This window comes from Xenopus laevis, chromosome 1L (genome assembly GCF_017654675.1).
Source record: "Xenopus laevis strain J_2021 chromosome 1L, Xenopus_laevis_v10.1, whole genome shotgun sequence".
Lineage (NCBI taxonomy): Eukaryota > Metazoa > Chordata > Amphibia > Anura > Pipidae > Xenopus > Xenopus laevis.
The window spans coordinates 123,261,230-123,285,914 of record NC_054371.1 but is presented as its reverse complement, the minus strand read 5'-3'; the positions used below and the strand labels follow the sequence as shown (position 1 = coordinate 123,285,914).

Below are 24,685 nucleotides of genomic sequence, written 5' to 3'. Positions count from 1 at the left end.
ATTGCTTACTTGGAGAAAAGTACTGGCTGCAGAGAGTCAGGAACTATTGCCTGCTGTAAACAAGACCTTCTTATGAATAGGCATGCACCAAATCCAGGATTTTCCAGGTTTATAATATTTTTTCTTATTTATATTTTACAGTGTCCCAACTTTTTTGTTGAAAAGTTGTATTCTTCATGTTCTTGGTATATACACCTTTATAATTACAGTCCTGAGTGGCAGATTAAGAATAGCCTAGAATGTGGGTCAGTGGTGGTTGAGTGACCAAAAGAATAAGAGAAGGCAGTCTGCCACTGCAAGGGGCAGAGATAGCGGCTAAAAGATTGACTGAGGAATTGAGAAGATTGCCTAAAGAATCATTTATGGTGGAGTGAGTACTTGTTTAACTGGTAGTTCAGAAGGGACTCAATATAATGAAGTAATTCACCAAATGTGGGAAGGAGTTATTTGTATGGTTTGTGTGCTAAATGGGCATCCCAGTGTTAATAAACAGTCTTAATACTAAAAGATGCGGTTGTGGAATTTATACTGGGCCTGTCCCTACTTGAAATCCCATCCCTTTCACAGAATGCCTCTAAGGAAATTAAAGGGGAACCATCGCGAAAATGAAAATTTAATATTAGCGTCTGCATACTGCAATAAAAACTTTCTAAATGCAATCAATTAAAAATCCCGTATCATCATCAAGTTTATCTTCACCATCCCCCCTCTCAGCATCTGTTTCTCTTCATTCAGGAGTCGGTTGTCAGATAATGATTGACAGTTAGATCCAATATATCTTATATGGGGATCCTTTTGCCTAGAATATGTATTGGAGTTCACTATTAAAGGAGAAGGAAAGGTTAAAACTAAGTAAGCCTTATCAGAAAGGTCCATCTAAATATACCAGTAAACCCCGTTATGTTGCTCTGAGTCCCCTGTCAAAAGAAACACTGCATTTCTTTCCTTCTATTGTGTACACATGGGCTTCTGTATCAGACTTCCTGCCTTCAGCTTAAACCTCATTGCCCTGGGCAAGAGCATGCTCAGTTTGCTCCTCTCCCCCCACCCCTCCCTTCTCCACTGTAATCTGAGCCCAGAGCAGGGAGAGACTCAGGCAGGAAGTGATGTCACGCCACATTAATACTGCAGCTCCCAAACAAACAGAGTTTCTAGAGCTTTTTACTCAGGTATGGTAAAATATTCTACAGAATAAATATAGCATTCCAGCTTGCACTATTGCAGCTAATCTATTGGCAATAAAATGCCTCTGTAGCTTTCCTTCTCCTTTAAAATCACCAGAAATCATGTCTCTCTACGTGCAGGATTTATGCAAAAGGCAGTTATTTTGTTAGATTTTGTTTGTACTGGAATCAGTTATTTGAGTGAGCTTTTATACATGTTAGGAAAGGAAGCCCCCCCCCCTATGATATATTGGATTATTTGTCAAGACACCCAACTGCTGCAAGAAGAGAAACAGATGCTGAATATAAACTTGATTTCAGAAACAATGCAGAATTTTAAATTGATTGTATTTAGAAAGTTTAATACTTTAGTATGAGGAAACAAATTACATTTTCGCAATAGTTCACCTAAGCAAGCATCTCCATATTTAAACTTGGAGAATTCAACCGTAAATTAAAAATACCCTACAGCCCTACCCTACATATACCCTCCCAGCCTAGCTGTTACTCCGGGCAAATGTCCAAGTTTTTATTCATCCCCTCAGTGCAGATTCTGTCCAGCTGAGTTCGTGGCAGCCATCTTCCAGCTCTTCAGTAATCTTCGGAATGAGAGCGGTGTATCGGGGCATGCGCAGTTGGAGCAATCTTCCGCTTTCTGATAATTGCGCATGCACTGAAAGTCATGGAAATTGCAGATACATCGCTCTCATTCCGAAGATAACTGAAGAGCCGTAAGACAGCTGCCTCGAACTCCGCTGGAAAGAATCTGCACCGAGGGGTAATTAAAGACTTCGGGGCATTTTGCTGGGTTAGCAGCTAGGCTGGGGGGAGGAGGGTCTATGTAGGGTAGGGGTTTTTTTACTTTAGGGTTGAATTCTCATTTAAGCTATGCTACATAACACAAGTCTGTATGCTTCAAAAACTATCATGTGGAGGATAGAAAAAGTAGCACCTTACAAAGCTCAAATGTGAGTGCTTTAATATAACAGTGCATGAGAAAAAAGGACCACAAACATTAAGTTGGTAAAGGGAAACTCCAACGTTTTATTAAATACATTTTCATGAATTTGTTGTGTGCAAGCAAATTAAAAATGTACTTTAAACATTTCAAAATTATTAAATTTTTTTTATATAAACTACATTTGTAATTGTCTGTGTCGTGGGTACCTAATCAACTGATTTGCCTGTATGCTCCCATTCTCCAGTATGAGCTTAAATATGGTCTCATTTTGGATCCATCTAATAGTCGTATGTTGTACCTTAAGAGGCTTGGTTATGGTAAATTGGGCTGGCATTTGGAGGAATCGATGTCTCACTGATGAGCTTAAGAGATGTGGTTCCCCTATGAAGTCCATAACCATTTGCTTATATGTCTCTAGTACTGGGGACTAGTGCAGCACAGTAACTTATGATTGATTACAATAAACATTTGTAAAATAACAGATTTTTAAAGAAAATTACACCAGAGAGAATTGCTTAAGATACTTTATTTGAAGGTTATGAAATTACAACAAAGCCATTTCCAGTTGAAATAACTCATGACTTGCTTTTTTCATGAAAGATTAGCAAGCCATTTCTTTAGAAACTAAAACCAGAAACCCATCTTTATTCTGAATCTCTACGCCATGCAACAGTTATTTTCTGAAAACTAACTGCTGGAACACAACACACAATACCCACGTTACTAGGATTCTAAATCAACATGTTAACAGGGTTTACAGTTTGCCACTGTAAAAAAAAAAATAGCTGAATTGCATGTAAAAACATGACATTTAAAAATTATATAAAATAAATGTGATTAAAAAAAATGCTAGAAAGTAATGAACACTTCTTTATCCCACTAACACCAGACAGCAATAGCTGTACGTCATGCAAAAAAAGATGCCTTGCACATGGCTCAAAAAAAGGAGAAAAAAGGTAAATAATGAAACCCTTAACATCTACTGTAGGAAATCTATTTCATGGATTGCGGTTTTCTTCAGGAATCCTGCAAAAATGAAAAAGAAAGGAAGTTGATGGTTACTGCATGACCAATTCAGTACTGGAGATTTCAATACTAAAGGCTAAGTTCTGACCTGCAAATGCAGTTCTTGCTGTAAAGGGCAAGACCATGTGCATAATGCAGGCGAGGGCAGGACGAGTCACCACCAAAAAAAGGCTTAAATGAAATCAGGAATACGTTTAGCGGGACTTGGTCCAGATTGTTGCAGCTGGCTTAAAAAGTCAGATATAAAACCAATTTGGGCAGCAGCTCCATACTCCATAAAATGTATTTAATTTACTTTAAAGTGTCAGAGATTCAAATTGTGGAAAGCGATTTAAGGAGCATGTATTTCCTCATGTGCTACAAGATAAGTAAGCCATGGTGCTACAGCACTAGTGGCAAGGTTTTAAAATACTAAAATTCCCAGATTCTTTGCCAAAACAATTATCCAGGTTGGCATGATAACCATAAAAATTTGAATGCCCTGTGTATAAGGCTGAAATAAAACAGTGAGGAAACACTGTAGGATTCTACACAGGTCGAGCAGTTCCAAAATCTGCTGAGAATAGACAGTTCTGGAGGACATATCTAAACCATGAAATGCACTGGAGAGGTCAAGCGTTTATTCCCAGTATTTATAATCTTTATAAATTAAGTAAGCAGGCCTGGTCTACATTAAAAAAAAAAACCCCAAAAAAACCTGTTCCTGTGACTGTCTTGGATCACATTCGTCACTCGTGTGATGTAATAAATTGACTTGCAAGAAAAGACCAGTCAAGGGAATTAGTATTGAAATGCAGCAAAACCTGCTGAGGAATAGTAACCACAAATGACCAACTCCTACAGATCAGATTTGCTTTCACAAAACATTGGCATTGAGAGCACTAATGGGTCTTAAAGATCACCATAGCCACACAAAAGCACTTGTGAAGAAATCCATAGATGGTCAAAAGCCGTGAGAAGGTTAAAACGAAAATTCACAGTCTGCACAACAAAAGACCTGACTGCAAAAACCTGCAGCTTCCATAAAAAGAAATGTTTGTGCAAGACTAAACGGATTGAGTGAATTAAATTAATCTTAATAATTGGACTACAAACAACCAATAAATTGCCAGGTCTTCATAAAGGCAGTATTTACTTGGTTGAAGTAAAAAAAAAAAAAGAAAAGAAAAATACACAAATATGAGGAAAAGAACACAACTCCGTATTGTCACTCCAAGTATTAAAAAAACCTGAAGTGAAGGGTATTTAACTGCTCTGCGTGAGAACATAATTGCATTCGCCGCACGTGCTTAGGTCACCATTTCCTGCGCAGGGGTTTTTCTCCAGAGTGTGTCACATGTTTAACCATGACAAATGATACTGAACACAATGGGAACAGCAAAAGGCACCATTTCAAAAGAGCATTTGTAAAAGTCAAACCTGTCTGGATATTACCACATTTAAATGACATCAGGTTTAAAAAGTAAAACAAACAAACAAAACCTGATATCACCTTTATGAACTTACCTACTCATTTGGTAATTTTTTTCCTGTACATTTGCATCATTCTTTGACGGAAAGCATCAAAGTTGGTCTCTGAAGTCTCACCGCCTTCCACACCTAAGCCCTCTCCTGAAGAAACTGCACCCCTGGGAATGGTAGCAGAAATAAAAATATTAATTGATAGTATGGTGCCCCAGCTGCTTAAATCTTCATATACATTTTCTATTAAAGAAACAAATATGACATGTATTATAGCAACATACACTTTAATTGGATTTTTAATCCCTGACCCACTGGAACCTAGTCCTTGTCCGTCTTTCCATCCCATCTTGCTCAGCATTTGAAAACCCACATTTCTTTCGGTTAGCTTCTTGTTGGCAAACTCTAGATCAGCTGGTTTCTGTGTATAGAGAGAAAAACACACAATGCTTCATAGGAATTCACAAAGGAGTACTAGTTTTACTAAACCGATTATGTTTACTGGAGTAAAATTAAAGGGTATATAACCAAAAATATTTTTACAAAGGACATTCTGAATTGAGAAAGCAGATATTTTAGCAGATATCCATTGAGGATATAGAGAAGGCTCTTGAAGAGAGTATGTGTATTTTTTTTTTTTAAATCATGTTTTCCCATAATTATATCCCTTTAATGAGAAAGTTTGTTGACACACAGTGGGAACCATACTGTCATCAACAAATAAATACAATTATCTCCCTTAAATCATATTAGAAAGTGACCTACATTGCAAAAACAGGAAGTAATAAATACAACAGCCAGGAATTAGGTGTATGTTCACTATGCACTGTTAGTTGTAAATTACTGTTTTTAAGCAATACTCACCTTGTTTTTGTTATAACTACGGCCACGAGGTCGTTCATATTCTATTCGAACTGGATCATGTACTACAGGTAATGAAAAAAAAACAAATATTAATTTGAATAAAAGAGACGATCCTTGTATAAATCTACAATGTACTACTCAGCAACCAAATACTGTAGGTATGAAAAGCGCCTATACTGCAGGAGATTTCCTTGATCAACTGTATAACTGTATATATGCTCTGTAATGCCTTTGCAATCTCCTCTTCAACAGAGAGAAAAAAAGCATTATCAATTATCATACAGAACTATCTAAAGCTATCGTGTCTGGTCAGTTTTGGCTCAAGCCCCCTTTGGAGTTCCAAATGCAATAGGGGTAATTTAGAAAGGCTTTCACAAAGGCTACATCTGATGCAACCAGAAGCACAAATGCAAACTTTAAGGACAGGGCTAGATGCACCTCCTGAGGGGAGCAAGTGCTTCAGGAATGTACACTAAGGGGCACAATCTTGAGATCCAAGTGTGCTTGCACTTGGCCCCGGGGACATGAATGACCCCTTGTGTGTCTGCTTCTAATGTCTAAAAAAAGTGCATATTTACATATATATAGTTTTGTTTTGTTACACAGACACACATGATTCCCTAGATCGAGAGTAAACCCATGACTGAGCCATTTTCCCAAACCGCTAGGATGGCAGTGTCTTTAATACCCCTTCCTCTCCTTGTCTCATGTTGAAGTTATGTATTCTCAAACTGGAAATGCCTCGGCTTTCCATGATGGGCAAAGAGAAGGTCTGAGATTCCCTCACAGAACTGGAACAAGTTCAGATATGTGTATTTACTGAATAAGCATGTCAAAAGTGGGGTATTTCTGGGGGGCGGAGCCAAGGCACGTATGTGAGCAGTCGCACCTCACGAGAGCTCTCCGTTTAAGGGCCCTAAAAGGTGTAATTTAAGCATTTTCCCGACCCTGGCTGGCGGTGAGTTGTCCACCACTTATAGCTGGACTGCAGCGAATCGATATGGGACCCAAAAATCCATTAAAGAAAGACTCGAAGAAGGTGTCGGAGTTCTTTCTGGAACAGCACAGTAAGCAAACGGGCGCCATCTTGGACCGCAACGACGATGCGGCGGGGGCCGAGGCGGAGGCCGCTCCTCTACCTGTAACAGCGGCAGAGCTCAAATCTATGCTTACAGACCTCCGCTCTTCCCTACAATTTGATTTCCACCGCCTCTCGGAGGATATTAAGAAGGAGGTGAGGGAACTCGGCGATCGCACTGACCGCATTGAGCGCAAGATGGGTGAATTTTCTGCTGCGCATAATGCGGTGGCGGATTCCCAACAGGCTATGGAGAAGGAATTGTCCCGGCTGACTGACAAGGTAGCTGACCTCGAGGATCGCTCCAGGCGATGCAATATCCGAATCCGGGGTATCCCGGAGGATGTGAAGACAGAGGACCTGGAGGCCTACTTTGGGGAACTGCTCTCAGGCATTCTCCCGGACACTCCGCCTATTGAGCTGACTTTGGACCGTATTCACAGGGTACCGAAGCCGCGCTCTGCACCTGAAAAGGCTCCCCGGGATGTCCTCACCAAAATTCATTTCTATAAAACGAAGGAACGCATACTGGCTCTCGCCAGGAAGAAAGAAGGGTGGCCCAGTAAGTTTGCTGCTCTCGAACTTTATACTGACCTCTCCATGGCTACCCTGGCCAGAAGAAGGGCTTTTCAGGAGACGACTAAAGCTCTCCGGGATCACAAGATTCCATATCGTTGGGCCTATCCTACTAAATTGCTGGTATCCAGGAATGGCACTGTCTTTACCTTTGCTTCTCCAGAGGACGCCCGGACTGTTACGGCTAAGTGGCTTAACAACGGGGCGAACCCTGCAGCTCCAGGGACATCGCCTATAATCGACCGAGCCTCCCCTCCGCAGACCAGATTGGAGGCTGACTGGAGCACGGCGTGATGGTACACTCTTGCTATTTTCCCTTCGTGGGAGCATGGTCCCTATCCTTTTTCGGGGAAGATCTGTCATTGAGATCGGGCCTACGGAGACTTCACCATCCTCTCCCCCCCCTTTACTGGTTTTGTGAACTGGCCCCTTGGCGGTTTTTAGCCTGCTGGCAGCCGCAATTGGACCGTTGCCACAAACTCTCCCTTTGACCTACTGGTCTAGTTCAGGTTTTTTTTTCTATATACATAACTGTGTTCTTGTTTTGTTTTTATGCTCTCACTACTGCATCCTCCCCTCTCCTCTACAGAAGCTTGGCCGATATTTTTCTCACCTGGGGGTGCCGCATTTCTTTTATCCCCCTGCACTCTTTCCCAAGTCTGAGGGTTTACGTAAGCATGTCTTGATTTCTGACCATGGTTAGATTTGTCTCACATAATGTACGGGGCTTAAATACACCACAGAAACGCAATCTAGCGTTGCGGGAGGCGAGCAGACTACGGGCAGATGTACTACTGGTTCAGGAAACCCACTTTATGTCCCGTAATCCTCCTAAATTTTTCAACCGAAATTTCCCTCATAGTTTCCATTCCTATGCGCTAACCAAAACGAAGGGTGTTTCTATTTTGATTTCGAAACATGTCTCGTTTGATTTGCACAAGGTTATTACTGATTCCGGTGGTAGGTATCTGGTGGTGGTCTGCTCGCTAAATGGTGTTCTATATACAATCGCTAATGTCTATGTACCTAATGTCAATCAGGATGTATTTGTTAGTAATATTCTCAACAAATTGCATGATCTCAAGAGGGGGCGCCTGGTGGTGGCGGGAGACTTTAACATAGCTCTGGATCAGGTTGCAGACACTCTCAGACCGCTGGGGAAGAGGCCACACCCAAATTTAGTCCGCATGGCTCAGAAAATTACTACTTGTATGCACACAAATGCTCTTATTGATCTCTGGAGAGCTCATAACCACAATTCCCGAGACTTTACTTATTATTCCCCGAGGCATGACTCCTTTTCGAGGATTGACCTTATTTTGGCGGACCCCCAGACTGCGGGTCTGCTACAAACTGCCTCCATTGGAACCCGGTCTTGGTCTGACCATGCCCCGGTTGCAGTGGACTTTAGTGACCCCCAAGACCTGCAGGGCCCAATGATCTGGAGACTAAACGACTCAATTTTGACCCGAACGGAACATAAACAACAAATAGAGCAGGGTCTTCGCGAGTACTTTCACCTCAATATGAGTCCAGAGATGTCCCCACAGATGCTGTGGTTAGCCCATAAGGCGGTGACTAGGGGGGCCCTGATTAATCTTAGCAAGCAGGTCAAACGCGCTAGGGAAGCCCAACAAAGTTCTTTGGAGTCCCAACTGAAACAGTTTGAAGCTTCTCTTCAGAATCCTCTGGGCCCTTCCGAACAGGCTGCAATTCGGAAACAAATTGCAGCATGTATGGAGCAGCTCAACAGGATATTACTTGCCAAAACTGAATTCAGACTCAAGCTGCGGAAATTGAAATATTATACTAAAAGCAACAAGGCTGGCAGATTGCTAGCTCACAAGCTTAAGGAGGTCCAGGCGCAGTCTAGAATTAAGTACCTTACGCATCATGGTAACCATCTTACCAATCCCAAGGACATTGCTGCTGCCTTTTCGGACTACTATAGGGGACTCTACAATCTCTCTGATTAGGCTCACGAACATAACCCCACATTGGCAGAAATTCGTACGTTTCTTGCCACTATTACACTCCCTTCTCTTTCCCCTCAACAATTGGAGACTTTAAATGACCCGATAACAGAATCTGAGATCTTAGATACGATTAAGAATCTTAAAGTGGGCAAGTCACCGGGTCCGGATGGGTTCTCTAACACCTACTATAAATTGTTTTCATCTATTCTAGCTCCCCGACTCGCAAAATTGTATAATCATTGGGTCTCTGACAATTTGATCGACTCTGAATTCCTAACCACCCATATAGTTACTATTCCAAAACAAGGCAAAGCTCCTGACAATTGTGCCAACTATAGGCCTATAGCGCTTCTGAATACAGATGTCAAAATCTACGCCAAGATTCTAGCTAACAGACTGTCCCCATTTCTTCCGGGACTCGTCAGGAATGACCAGGTCGGGTTCGTTACGGGGAGACAGGCCCCTGATAATACTCGGAAATTGTTAAACCTTATCCATGTAGCGGAAAGGGATAGGCTCCCCCTGCTGGTGCTTTCGTTGGATGCGGAAAAGGCGTTCGATAGGGTTAATTGGGTGTACATGAGGGAAGTACTGGAGAAGGTGGGTCTCCGGGGGAATATTCTAAACGCTATCATGCTCCTTTATACTGCTCCTTCGGCGAAGGTCCGAGTCCCCGGGGCCCTGTCGAGCGCCTTTGACATAGCCAATGGGACCAGACAGGGGTGCCCGCTGTCACCCCTTATCTTTGCTCTTATGGTTGAACCCCTAGCAGAGAGGATCCGCTCTCACAAAGATATAATGGGCATTGAGGTAGCGAATGAACAGCATAAGATTGGTTTGTTCGCGGATGATATAGTCCTTACCCTAACGAGCCCGACCTCGTCCTTATGTAGTGTGGTTGCGGAACTGCGGAATTTCCAAAATGTTTCCCATTATAAAATCAATTGTAGTAAGACTCAAGCCCTCCCCATTGGCATTCCCCATGACTTGGTTGCGACTTTAAAGCAGGAATACCAATTTGAATGGAGGGACGTCTATATATCTTATTTGGGGGTTAAGATTCCCAAGACTCTCCACAACGCTTACCAGTTAAATTTTCCTTCACTTCTGACCTCTATTAAGTCTGACTGCACCAAATGGCAAAAGTTTGAGCTTTCCTGGTTGGGTCGTATAGCTACAATTAAGATGACCATTCTCCCTCGTATCCTTTATCTCTTTCGCACCTTACAGGTCCACCTACCGCCCAAATATATTAAAGATCTCCAAAAGGCTCTTCAAACTTTCGTGTGGAAGGGTAAGAAACCCAGATTGGCTTTGCATACATTACATTACCCTACACACTCAGGGGGTTTAGGGTTTCCCAATGTCTCCCTGTACCACAGGGCGGCCCTTCTTGAAAATGTGGTTAGAATGCATAGCGATCCTGGCTGTAAATCTTGGGTGGATTTGGAATCTCATTTTCTGGCTGGCCATTCCCTAGCGGATTTGATCTGGCTTCCTCGGGCTTCCAGGCCGGCTACGCCTGCAGCCTTACCGACGACTAAACTACTACTTCATACCTGGGACGCTCATTGCAAGAAATTTCAGTTTGGAACTTTCCCCTCTCAACTCACCCCTATCACAGCTCTTAAACGTTTGGTTCCGCTCATTCATTTAGGGGAATGGCAAGCTAAGGGTATTAGGAATTTGGGTAACCTCTACTTCGCCAACACTTGGAGATCCTTTGAGGACTTACAAAAGAAATATGGCTTGCAAGAGCAGGCTAGATACCCTTGGCTGCAAATCTGTCACCTGATGCAGACACAGTTACCGACCTACCGGTCCATCAGGCCTCTTACCTTAATGGAACACTTATGCAGATCGAGCAGGTATGGCAAAGGAGTGCTATCGGACTGTTACAAAATGCTTATACAGAAGGTCCCAGATCAGAAACTTTTGTTTCAGCTGCGATGGGAACAGGATCTCAACATCAGTCTTGCACCAAAAGAGTGGGACTTGATTTTTTCGGCCTCTAAGGGCGCGACTCGGTGCACCAACCATATTGAACTCAGTAAGAAAATTCTCCTCAGATGGCACCTGACACCTGCTAGGATTGGTCGCATCAACCCCACCTATAGCCCACAATGCTGGAGGGGTTGTGCTGACACAGGTACTCTGTTACATATGTGGTGGGAGTGCCCGAAAGTTCGTAGGTTTTGGACTTTGATTTTTGATTGGATCAAGACCCATTTAGGTTGGATAATACCCATCAAACCGGAGATAGCACTCCTTCATGCAGCCCCACCGGATTCTACTCCCATTATGAGAAAATTGCTGTTCCACATTTTTACAGCAGCTGCTATGATCATTGCTAGGAAATGGAAACTCGATTCTGATTATGATCTTGCGGACTTTATCACCCTGCTTTCTTCCAGTGAGCGTATGGAAGAGATGGCTGCTACTCTGGAAGATAAAAGAGATCTGCATACTAAAATTTGGCTGCCGTGGCAGCACTATAGGACTGACTCTATCCAGGTAGATCCGCCTTAGGCCCTCTCTGCTCTTGCGACCCTCTTTTTTTTTTTTTTTTTTCTCTTTTCCTTCTCTAACCCCCCCTTTTTATGTTTTGTTCTTCCTTTTATGTGGCTACCCAGTCAAATCTAAACACCCTGTAGAGCTGTTGTTCGAATGAAGAGACACAGTTATGAGAGATTTACAGTTTTCTGTTTAATGTTCACAATGCGTAGCAATATTTCAATGCTGGTCATTGTATGTGCCATTCCACGTTTCCTTTCAATATGTGATGTGTGCTGATTTTGTGGATGTGATAATAAAGCATTTGTGTTAAAAAAAAAAAGTGGGGTATTTCTTACCTTTGAGATTAAAAAATAAAAAAGATGCTTAGCCAAGTTAAAGTCAAATTGATGGACTAAATAAACTAAATGTATGAAGTCTAAACCTGCGATAACAGAAAAAAATGGAACATACCTAAAATGCGTGCAACAAAATTTTAACAATTAAGGTGATATATTATCTCCGACAATAAGTAAAATAATTGTTTTACCATTTGTTTTAACAAAACCTGTTATAGTCAATCATTTGGCACTTGGTGTTCATTTGGCAACTAAATAATCTATCCATTTTTGTTTGCATATTACAGCCCTCTGGGAAGACTTCCTTTTTTTCCCCAGAAGAAAACTTATTCCTGCATTGCTTGCCTTTCCCTTTCAGTGAAGGCAGAAAAAGATTTTATAGGTAGGATCAAAACAAAATCTCCCTTTTTAACGAACATTAGATATTTAGTTTCATAACAATTATTTGTTTATTCATCTATTCTTAAGGGAAAGAAAGCAGCTTACCTTTGGGCTCTGCCACTAGACAGACTCTTTTGGCTGGCAGCATGCCAACTTTCAGTTTTGTAACACGTTTCCGCCGTAATGGAGGCATTGCTGGGGTGGGCATTGGGGTAAAGGCAGCAACCAGTGGGTTTTCCACAGAAGGTGCCTCAGCAGCTTCACACTCTGCATCCATCTCAACCTCATCTGAATCCTCAGCATCACCTGTTCTAATGTTTTCCAGTTCTCCATCATCTTCCAGCAAATTAATATCGTCATCATCATCGTCGTCATCATCATCTGCTGCCTCTTCCTGGGCACGCTTGAACTCCTCAACTTTACTCTGATAAAATTTATATGCTGGACTGTTCTTTTCTCGTAAGAACCTTAGATGCAAATTAAATGAAAGTAACAAGTTTATTCTAGCATCCAGAATAGGAGAACTCAATGACCTGGTATTCAGAAATGCATTAACTCACTGTGCCAACAATAACTTATTTTGAAGAATCACTCACCAGAATTCTGGGTTATTTATGCTGTTTTCCATGCTAAACTCCTCCAGTTCAGGGCCCATCTGTGCTACAAACTGTGAAAGTTTTATTGCCGTATCCTTGGTCTTGGCATCAACTACAAAAAGAGTAAAAAGTATTAAGTTAACATACACTTGTGACATCACATTTAAAAACAGACCCTTCTATATAATACTTTAGCCTTAATCTATTTGAGGAATCCAATATCACAAGGAGTGTGAGAAACCACTCATTTGGCCCCCTACAGCCTATGTGTGTGTCTAAACAGTGACAGGTTGTATGCATTCCCAGGGCTGATTTTGTTCAGTCACACTGTACAACAATCTCCTAATAAATAAAAGCTTGAGCAACTTGGTGGCATTTGACCCTTAAAGCATTATCTTCTTGTTGTTTCCCAGGGAGACATGCTTATAATTTAACTGTATATTTTTGGTGTTCAATATGCTTAGACAGCAAGTCTTCCATATGACAAAAAAAAAGTTTTGCGGAATTATGCAAGCTTTAAGTCTCATACAGACTTTTGGACAGGTCGTCAAAACAGTTTCATGAAGTAAACTGAAAAAAATTTTTTTAATTCTTTATGGTAATTAAAAAAAATTACCCCAAGTAAAGTTTTTAGTCATGGTATCAAAAGATCACTTATCATATGTAACACTACTTATGCGTTTAGCCATTGGCCGATATATTCCATAGGCAGCACCAGGACAGTGCCACTAGGTATGAGTTGCGCAAAACACTGATGTTTCAAACTTTGAATAAATAATTTTCAAGAAACAGCAGAAAGTTTTCAATTTTAGTTAAAAAATGCCTATGTACATCTATATTCATTAAAAAGTGATATGACCCTTATAACTGAAGCCCCAATGAGGAATATGGACATCTTATTAAATAAAACTACACCAACAACATCCCCAGGGAAATATGCCTTTTTAAATTGTATTTAAAGAAATAAAATAAGTCCAACTTCCAGGTTCAACTTAATAATAGAAGACCTGTTGGAAACTGGGTTACTGACCACACTCTGTGATAAGCATTTGGTGGCAGAAATGCTTCTATTTATTTTTAAATAAGATGTCAGTATCACTTTGTTGAAACAAAATTAAAAGATTTTATTCACTTACGCTCCTCTTGATCACATGAGGATTTCTCATTTACACTTTCTGTTACCTCCTCCTCTTTCACCTTTGGTGGTTCAATGGTAGTGGTCTCTGTGGAAAGTTTGCTTTCAGCTTTCTTTAGCTCTTCAACCTCTGTTTTTGCTTCAGGCACCTCCTCTTTGGGTTCGGATTTTGGTGTAAGCGTTGCAGGCTTGCTGGTGGAGCGCTTGACTCTAGCCTTCCTAAGTCTCTGCTTTCTTGAGTATGCCAGACTTTTAAATATCCTTTTCTTTATTGCCAGCGATTGTTTTGCATATAACATGGCTCTCACTGCTTCATTTGTTGTCTTTTCGGGGGCTTTATTGAGCTTCTTTGTTTGAATTATGGTGTCCTGTGTTTTACCCTGGAACTGTGCAAGTTTTTGATGGTAATATTTAAATTCACTGCTGTCCTCATCAAACAAGAACCTTAACAGAAAGAAAGATTTATTAAACATTGATGTTTTAAATATGCTTATCCTTAAACAGTGCTAATAATAGAGACTGGAGACTAAGCCTTTTTTTTTTTTTTAGTGTTAAGGTTATTTTCTGTATGAAACAAACTATAGTTTTTTTTTTTTTTTTTTTACACTTCAGAATCCTCTAGCTTTTGAAAGGAGGATGAAATATATATACCAGACACTCCAGCTACGTATAGGATGACTATGTTTCGCCTACTATGCGTCTCCAGGCGATTATTTCTATTGGTGTTCCTGTTGGGCTTGGTTGCTGCTGTTTTGACAAAGGCCCATTCTGAGTAGCCACACGCTTTCAAAGCTCCTTTGAGATGTTTTTGCTCTTTGTCTTTGGGCTCTGTATAAGAGTCTTGTGGTGCAGAGTTCTAATGACACCCAGTTTGTGTTCCAGCGGATGGTGGGAATCAAACAACAGATATTGATCTGTATGAGTGGGTTTCCTGTATACTTCCGTCTTCAAATTAACCCCCTCTTGGATGCATATCAAACAGTCCAAAAAGACAAGTTTGTTTTTGTGGACATCTTCCCTTGTGAACTTGATGTTATTGTCCACTGAGTCAATATGTTCTGTAAAGGCCGCCACTTCATTGGATCTGATTTTAACCCAAGTGTCATCCACATACCTGAACCAATGACTCTGTGTAGTTTCCTGGAAAGTAAGTAAGACCCTCCTTTCCACTTCCTCCATGTACAAGTTTGCTACAATAGGAGAGACTGGAGAACCCATTGCACAGCCATGTTTCTGTCTATAAAAATAGTCCTTGTACTTGAAGTATGTGGTGTTAAGGCACAAATCTATCAACAAACACATTTGGTTGGGACTGAGCCTCGTCCTGCTGCTGAGGGTGTTATCTTGTTGCAGTCGATTTCTTACAGTCTCAATTGCCTCTGTAGTAGGTATACATGTGAACAATGAAGTGATATCATATGATACCATTGTTTCTTCTGCCTTTAGTGTAATGCCGTGAATTTTGGTTACAAACTCTGGCATTCTGGATATGATGCACTGTATTGCCTACCAACGGGGCTAAGATGTTAGCCAAGAATTTTGCAATGCTGTATGTCACTGAATTTATGCTGCTGACAATGGGTCTTAGTGGGGCTCCTTCTTTGTGTATCTTGGGGAGTCCGTATAAGCATGGTGTGGCTTCTCTGGGGTACAGGCGGTGGTATAAAACTCGATCAATGGCTTTCTTTTCAAGTTGTTGTAGGCAACCTATCATCTTTTTCTTGTAACCGCTGGTTGGGTCTTTCCTTAAAGGAAAACTATACCCCCAAAATGAACACTTAAAGGGATACTGTCATGGAAAAACATGTACAAAATTTATCAGTTAATAGTGCTACTACAGCAGAATCCTGCATAGAAATCCGTTTTTCAAAACAAGAAATTGATCTAATTTTAAAATTTGCTATGGGGCTAGACATTTTGACATTTCCCAGCTGCCCTCAGGTCATGTGACTTGTGCTCTGATAAACTTCAGTCACACTTTACTGCTGCACTGCAAGTTGGAGTGATGTCATTACCCCTCCCTCCTACAAGCTGCTGTAATGTAAATAGAGCCTTGTCTGCTGAGCCTTGTCAATTGAACAATAGGCAGGTATCAAGATACGCTCCCACTGACACCACTTCAGAGGGACTGAAATAAGATAGTCCTGTGATCACTGCCCCGGGCACTGGAAAAAATATTTTATATAGATAGTTTACTATATTTGTTTACACAAAAATGAATGGCAGAAACAGAGTACACTCCCAGGACTGATGATAGGGAATAGAATAGGACATACTTGAAAACCAGGAAAACTTAGGAGGAAGTCTAGGAAGGGTTAAAATAGCTCAGGAGAAAGGAGGCAGTAAGTAGTTAATGTAAAAAGAAGTATTGCAGGCAGGAAAGAAGCAAGGTCTGTGTGAGGTGGATAGCAGAGGGAACTCACAGCTCCTTTACCACATCAAGTAACCAGTAAAACTAACTAGGAAGGCAGCAAGGAGAGAAAGTTCCCCTCACCAAAGGAAAGCAGAGAAAAAACTTACAGAACAGCAGGAGCTTTGATAGTGTCTGTGGGAGGAGGGGCTGCTAGTGCAGCTGTAGAGCAGGACGTAGGAAAGTGAAAGTAATTGCTTCCCTGCAAACCATGTGACCTCTCTCCTCCAAACATCATAGGCATGGGCAGAGAGGGGAGGGGGAGTGTACAGCTAGATTCTCATGTCGTAGTGCGACCTGGCTTTTCATTACAGAGTGGCTGCCTCCAAGCACACAGGTAATGCTGTGCCTGCTGTTAGAGCAGCACAGGATGAATGTGTAATGAGCAGAAATGGAAGCCCCCATGACAAAATACAAACTAAAATAACTTATGCATGGATTTGTGGATTAACATTTTATTTGCCAGATAGTGTTTATGGATGTGTGTTTTTTATAAAAATGCAAAAAAAAAAAAGAGTTTAAAATGACGACAGATTCCCTTTAAGCAACAGATAGTTCATATCATATTATGTGGCATATTAAAGAATCTTACCAAACTGGAATATATATTTAAGTAAATATTGCCCTTTTACATCTCTTGCCTTGAGCCACCATTACGTGATGGTCTCTGTGCTGCCTCAGAGATCACCTGACCAGAAATACCTACACTCTGTTACAGGAAGAAGTGTGGAATCAAAAGACACATGTGACCTAACTTGTATGGTTTGTTGGTATGTTTGTGAGTACAGTGAATCCTACGATCCCAGGGGGCGGCCCTTATTTTTTTAAAATGGCAATTTTCTATTTATGATTACCCAATGGCACATACTACTAGAAAAGTATATTATTATGAAAATGGTTTATTTACATGAAGCAGGATTTTACATATGAGCTGTTTTATGCAATATCTTTTTATAGAGACCTACATTGTTTGGGGGGTATAGTTTTCCTTTAAGGGTTCATATGTATTGCTATCACTGAGTAGAGGTTATGTTGCAGTCGTAGTCAGTTGTGTTGAGCACAACTGTGCATCGCCCTTTATCTGCTGGCAGGATAGTGATGTTCGGGTCCTTACTCAGAGAACTGAGCGCTCTCTTCTCTTATGTAGTAAGGTAAGAGGGAGGTGTTTGAACTTTGAAGAGTTACAATGAGTTACAATGTGCCATTGAGATTGGATTAGTGGAAGAGTTTATATGCCGAGAACTTCCCACACCAGTCAGTTGAACTGAAGAAGCTGCTCGGATTGAGTAGTGAAATGTTTGCATTGATTACTCAGCAAGTACAGTTGTTTTTAGATTTACCTATACTGGATATACCATGACCTGGATGAATGAAAATCTTCATAGTACGATGAGATGCATACATTTCACTTACCAAAAAGCTGGCTTTTGTTCATTAGCTGGATAGCCATTCTTTGCATTTTCTAGAAGCTTGTCTATTGCTGCAACAACTTCAGGATCTGCTTTTTCATCTGAAACAAATGAACAAGTTTAACATTTCTATTAATATTGAGGCTTTTTAATTACAACCTCCGCACAAACACAGTTTTAATAACCACAAATAAAACACACCTTTAAGACCAATAAATTATTTTATAGTCCCAGAGCTCCTCAGTGATTTTGAATATCCCTATAATTTACAGTAGGGGTGCATTATCCCTCACTACAATATGGCCAGTAATCAAGAGGTACTTTTTGTTCACAGATCAACATCATCGCTTATTACATTACAGTAATCAAGAGGTCCCATGCTACTAAAATAGCAGGGCTTTCCCGGGGGGGGGGTGTAAATATTCGCACACTTGTCACCTTGGTTCTCTGGTATATGGGTCCTGCCAACAAGTAAAAAGGAGTCCAGTGTAAAATAAATGGCAGTCACACACGGCCAAATCCCTGATCCACCCCCTGGGATACGTTGTTAAAAGTAACACTAATACGAGACACAAATTCACTACCTGTAGAAAGAAACAAGCATCCTTATAGAAAACACACATCATGGTAATGATAATGAAACCTACCCTTGCTTTCTTCTTCTTCTTCTTCTACAGTTGGCTGAGGTTCAGCTTTCCCTTCCTCTTCAGGTAGGTTCCTTCTTTTTAAGGCTGGTTTTCTATCATTATTTTTTAACCAACTTTTCAGTTGTTGCATGAAATCTCTCCCAAAAAGGAAAGAGTCTTTCACATTTGGAAAGTCTGATGGTTTCAGCTCAAAGTCAGACAGGCCAAGGACGTTCAAAATATTATTTTGTCTGGCGGCTGCTGACATGGTAAAGGTTTGTCCTAGGAGGACCATAGCCTTACGGCACAAAAACACTGTGTTTTTAAGAGCACCAATTAGCTGCCGGTGATCAGTCAGAATTGAGTGCTTCAACTCAAAAGTGTTACAGGCAATCAGCAAAGGAATAGCACATTTTATGAGACGCTGCTGAATTATCAGCATCTCCTTGTCAAAAGGTTTAATTACTTCAAAGAAATCATTTAGGTTTTGCACAGTGTGCGTTTCAATCAAAAGATCCAATAGTTCATTGTCTACCTTTGGATTTTTCAGAGCTGGGTGATTTAAAAACTTTACTGTATTAAAGCAGCGTTCCCTTTGAGAAGTCGGCATTGCATATTTGAAGCACTCCACAATTTTATTACAAGCCTCAGTCTCCACTGTGAACAGAGCTTTGTGCTGCTTTACAAGGTCACTATGGTTTTCCAGGGAGTTGAACTTGGCCCACCTTAGAATTTCGAAGCCACATTTTGATGCTGCACTTTGCTCTTCTGCATTTACAGCTGCTGATGGGTTTCTGGATAGCTCACCACCCAGAGGTTGAGATGCTGCTTCACCTTTTTTTCCAGCATTTAAACGGCTTGCCTGAGCAGATCGCCCACCTCTTTGCGGGCCCTGGTGGGCTGCTTGCCCTTTCCGTGCTAGGCCACGCTGCACCTTACCACCTCTTGTTTGTTTTGCAGGTCCCTTTCCCCTGGTCCCTGGAGACTTAAATGCAGACTGCATAAGGCCTGAATAGTTTCCTCTCTGCTCAAAACGATTCACTTGTGAATTCAAATCCCTGTATCCTGCTGGTCTGGCCAAGCTGTACTCTGCAGCTTGCATTTGGTTTTGTTCAAGCTCCCAACGCCTGGAGCCATAGTCAAGGTCCCTCGAAAGTAATTCACTACGTTCTCTAGCTCTAAGGGCTTCAAGATCCTGTAATCGGCGTTCAGAGGAAGCAAGTTCTTCTCTGTATAACCTTTCCCTTGCCAAAGGGTTATCTTGCCTCCATCTGTCTAAACATGTTTCATTAAGTCGATTTGAAGAGAGGTCCCTTCTATAATCTCCGAGGTAAGACGGACTAGCTATTTCCTCTCTATCCCAGCTTCTGTCCAAATCATCACGAAGAGAGTATCTTTCACTGTCCCTATAAAGAGCATCATAGTTTTCCATTGGAGCCCTTGACTCTGATGCACCTAGACATGAAAAAATAAATAGTGAATATGTACTGTATTTCCAATTACATATTATAAAAGACAAAAGGACACTCTAATAAAGCTCCCCTTGATTATACAAATGCTTTGTTTGGACAGAATACTGCTAATAGCAAGTGGGAGCAGTATGTCTGAACGTATGTCTTGAAGATACTACAATTAATATATCTTAGAACTAACTGCAAAGTTACCTACATAGCAATCATCTTAAACGTGAAGTTCATGTCAAACTTTAAGAGTAACCCAATATTATGAAGTTTTATGTAAGGTTGCAGTGACTGACCCTGCCCAGGCAAATACATAAGCTTCCTAAAATAGCAAGTGCACAGACTAGACTTTTTCCTGCTTACACAAATCTGCACTCTTATAGTTCACACGGAGTTTAAAAGGAAAGTATGTTTATGACAAACCCTGCCTTTTAAATATAGTTACATTTTAGAATAATTGAAAAAGAACAGTTGAACTGTACAAGATACAGGTATGGGCATAGACCAAATTACTATTTTAAAGAATACTAAACTGCCGTATTCAAAAGAAGAACCGCCTCCCACACACTGGTAGCATTCTAATAAAAGGCAGCATTCTAATAATAGTTGCAATTGAAATATCGATAAGGTTACACTTTCAATCCACGGCCGTTTGAATTGGTCCACCACTGTTTATGCAGGCAAAAATGAGAATCTATGCAAGTAACTTCTCTACAGAGAAGGATAAACTCAACAGTTTAGGATAAACTCAACAGTAAGTACTTAAGATAATACAACAAGGTTATATTTCAACTCTAATTGATAACTGTATGCAATTTCCAAGGCAAAATTTCCCCTTCTTTTGTTTTATACATTTTAGCAGAGTGTGGTTGGTTTTATTGATCTATAAAGTATAATAAAGTATAAGAGAATATATTAACTTTGATAACCAATAGATGTCGCTACAGATCTATTGTATATAATGCATGTGTTCAACTCATTTTGTAAGCCTATGATTAAGGGAAGGTGTTCCCGAAACGCGCAAGGCCTATGTATTTCTACAGTACCCAGCAATAAAAACCTGTTTTTTTTACCGGAGTGCTGTCCTCCTGTTCGTGTATTTACTGTTGGCAGTGGGGACACTGCGGACTGAGCACCCGGCACCACAGGGGAGCAGCTAAGTGGTGGTGAGTTGAAGTGGTCCTAATCGGTTTCGTGGAGATAACTTCTCTACAAACCTACTCCCCGAATTATATACAGGTATCACTTGACAGGGGTGGTTAATTTTAAGTTAACATTTAGTATGTTATAAAACAGGCAATTCTAAGCAACTTTTCAATTGGTCTTCGTTATTTGCTTTTTTATCGTTTTTGAATTATTTACCTGCATCTTCTTTCCATCTTTCAAATGGGGGTCATTGAAAAAAAAATGCTCTATAAAGCTACAAATGAATTGTTAGATACTTTTTATTAATCTACTTTTTTATTCAAACCCTCTCCTATTTATATTCCAATATCTTTTTCTAATCAGTGCAGGGTTGCTAGGGTAATTTGGACACTAGCAACCAGATTGCTGAAATTGCAAACTGGGGAGCTGCTGAATACAACGCCAAATAACTCAAAAACCACAAATAACAAAGAATGAAATCCAATTGCAAATTGTTTCAGAGTATCATGCTAAAAATTAACTCAAAGGTGAACAAGCCCTTTAAAATTAAACTAGGCCATCTGATCTACTTTGCAAATACCAGCTCTGAAACTTAAGCTGGCCATAGACGCAAAGATCCGATCGTACGAATCGTGGATTCGTACGATTTTCGGACCATGTGTGGAGAGTCCCGACATTTTTCGTCCGTCGGAGATCGGTCGTTTGGTCGATCGGACAGGTTAGAAAATTTCTGTCGGCTGCCGATAATATCTCTGCGTGTATTGCCGATCGTACGATTTTCAGTGGGAGACTGTCACTAGTGTTGTCAGACATAAGTATCGTACGATTGCTGTCAGGGGCAGAACATTGGGTGATCTGTTCTTATTTGATCGGAATGGTAAAGACTTTGATCTGAATGGTTAGTGGAGGGTCGGGAGATGGGAAAGTCCGATTGTACGTTGATTCGTACGATCAGATCTTTGCGTCTATGGCCAGCTTAATCTTAATACGTTATGCTGCATCTAAAACCTAGCTCTGTTGTTAGATTAATGGCACAGAGATTAATTTGAAGCATTTTGTTGCTCCATGGGGGGTGGAATAATTGCCCCTTGATTAAAATGGAACTCAACCGATTATATTTCTAGTAAGCTTTTCATGCTAAAAAGTTAAGTGATTTTATTTGTAAATGTAGCTGCAATTTTAGTAGTATTTGGCTATAGTTTCTGCCTAAATGAATTTGCACCAGAAGGGAAAAACAGCAGGATATTGGGATGGTACTGCAGAGATTTCAAAATTGTTTTAGTAATGCTCAGCTACAGTTACCATTTAGCAAAGTTTGGTGGCATGGCATTATGATTCAGAATCATATGGTAGAGCAGGCAATAGAAGGGAATTGTGCTTTTCAAAATACACAAGCCAACTTATAAAGACTGGCATCGTGCAGGAAAAGATTTTAAAGAATCTCAGTTGGCGCGTTCTGTCATCTTTCGACACTAAAGTCCATTAATACAAGAAAATACATATATGGGAATGACATTCCTTTATACACAAACAATTCTGGCCTACGCACTCAGGATAATAGCATTTTTTCCTGTCACTGAGATTCACTAATCCTGTGGGGATCCTACTCTGCTTCTCAGTACTGTAAACATGAGCCTCTATATACCCGAACTACATACTGTTTGAGAAAAGGCTTTAATGGGTAGTTATAAATTCGGGTGTCCTATGAAGTTGTTTCAACTAATGATTATAATTTGCTATATAAAAAGAAGCAGCAAACTTACTTGGCTCATTTATAAACACAGGCCAAATTTGCACCTGGGCAGTAACCCACAGCAACCAATCAGTGACTGGCTTTTTACACGCAGCTGCAGGTTGAACAATTAATTGATTGGTTGCCATGGATTACTGCCCAGGTGCAGATTTGCCCATTGTTTATAAAAAAAGCCCCACTGTCTCTTAACCCTTTAAGTGCCAGCAGAATTTCACATTTTGGTTACGCGAAATGCCAGCCGTTTTTGAAACATTTTGTGCTCTCTCACTTTAGGGGCATTTTCTGAGGGGAAACCTATAGTTTACCTAGGAAAACTATACATTGTTTTTTTCGGTAGAAACTGAGCTTTCTAAATCTGCCTGAGTTTTCATGTATTTCCACCTGTGCAAAAAAATTTATAGTGCTAAATACCAAAAAAAAATGAAAAATTACCATTTTTCATCGTATATCAATTTATACCAGAAAAATATTTCATTTTACGGATGACAATCCAACTGATTTGGAAAGCCTTATGTCTCTCGAACGTGCCAATACCAGATATGTATAGTTTTAGGGAGATTTAGGACTTCTGTACCTCAAAAACTCCCGGCAGTATATTGCCGAATTTTGAAAGCACTAAGGCAGAAAACGGCATGCTTTAGATTCCAAGGCAAAAACTCCTGAAACCGTAGGTTTACCCCAGAAAACCATACATTTTTGAAAAGTACACATTCTGCCGATTACAAAATGGGTAACTATGTCTCTCTAATCCCAACTACCAAACATAAAAGCTTGTCTGAACATAGCGGTTTTTCAAAAAAAAAATTCAAAATTCTGAAAAATCATTGCAAAGGTTTTATTTTGCTGCTCCGCATATCCCAAACTATATTAGGTACCAAGAAAAAGCACCTGAAATATGAATGCCAGGGGTCCACTGAACAGTTTGATACCCATTATGCATAGGTTTACCAAAGTATCTGGCATTTAGAGACACCAATATGAAGTTAGCACATCCAAATTGATCAGGACTTTACTTCAGCTACTGAGAAATCAACACATTGACTGCATTTTTTGTGGGGTAAAAACACAGAAATATATGTTTACCCCCCAAATCCATATATTTTTGGAAAGTACACATTCTACAGAATCTAAAATGGGTACCCATGCCTTTCTGCTCCAAACTACTGAGTCGCAAGGCTTTCCCAAAATTGTCGGTTTTGGTGAAATATGTGAAAATTGCCTCAAACCTTCAACTTCCCAGCACCATATCACCCATGTATCATTATGTACTAAGAAAAAGCACTCTAAATATGATTGCCAGGGTTCCTCTGAACATTTTGGTAGCCATTGTTCATAGGTTTACCAAAGTATCTGGCATTTAGAGGCCCCAAAATGAAGTTAGCGCATACAAACAGTCCCGTGGGTAACTTCAGCTAATGAAAAATCAAACACATTGACTGCATTTTTGTGGGGTAAAAACACAGAAATATATGTTTACCCCCAAAACCCATATATTTTTGGAAAGTACACATTCTACTGAATCTAAAATGGGTACCCATGCCTTTCTGCTCCAAACTACTGAGTCGCAAGGCTTTCCCACAATTGTCAGTTTTGGTGAAATATGTGAAAATTGCCTCAAACCTTCAACTTCTCAGCACCATATCACCCATGTATCGTTACACACCAAGAAAAAGCACCCTAAATATGATTGCCAGGGTTCCTCCAAACAGTTTGGTGGCCATTGTTCATAGGTTTACCAAAGTATCTGGCATTTAGAGGCCCCAAAATGAAGTTAGCGCATACAAACAGTCCCGTGGGTAACTTCAGCTAATG

At 40.5% G+C, this 24,685-nt stretch overlaps 1 protein-coding gene across 3 annotated transcripts in view; it reads right to left on the bottom strand.

Annotated features, from left to right (window-relative positions):
* Positions 1 to 2,633: 2,633 nt before the first annotated feature.
* The window catches only part of sugp2.L (SURP and G-patch domain containing 2 L homeolog), a 31,253-nt gene continuing 9,201 nt past the window's right edge, over positions 2,634 to 24,685 (bottom strand). For 2 of the 3 annotated variants that reach the window (XM_018250247.2, XM_018250256.2), the window contains exons 3-11: positions 18,536 to 19,969; positions 17,893 to 17,989; positions 14,071 to 14,513; positions 12,935 to 13,046; positions 12,444 to 12,805; positions 5,476 to 5,537; positions 4,896 to 5,032; positions 4,657 to 4,778; positions 2,636 to 3,150 (exon numbers count right to left, since the gene is read on the bottom strand). In XM_018250247.2, coding sequence (XP_018105736.1) covers positions 4,661 to 4,778; positions 4,896 to 5,032; positions 5,476 to 5,537; positions 12,444 to 12,805; positions 12,935 to 13,046; positions 14,071 to 14,513; positions 17,893 to 17,989; positions 18,536 to 19,969 — 2,765 coding nt within the window. In that variant the 3' untranslated portion in view covers positions 2,636 to 3,150; positions 4,657 to 4,660. 3 annotated transcript variants of the gene reach the window in all.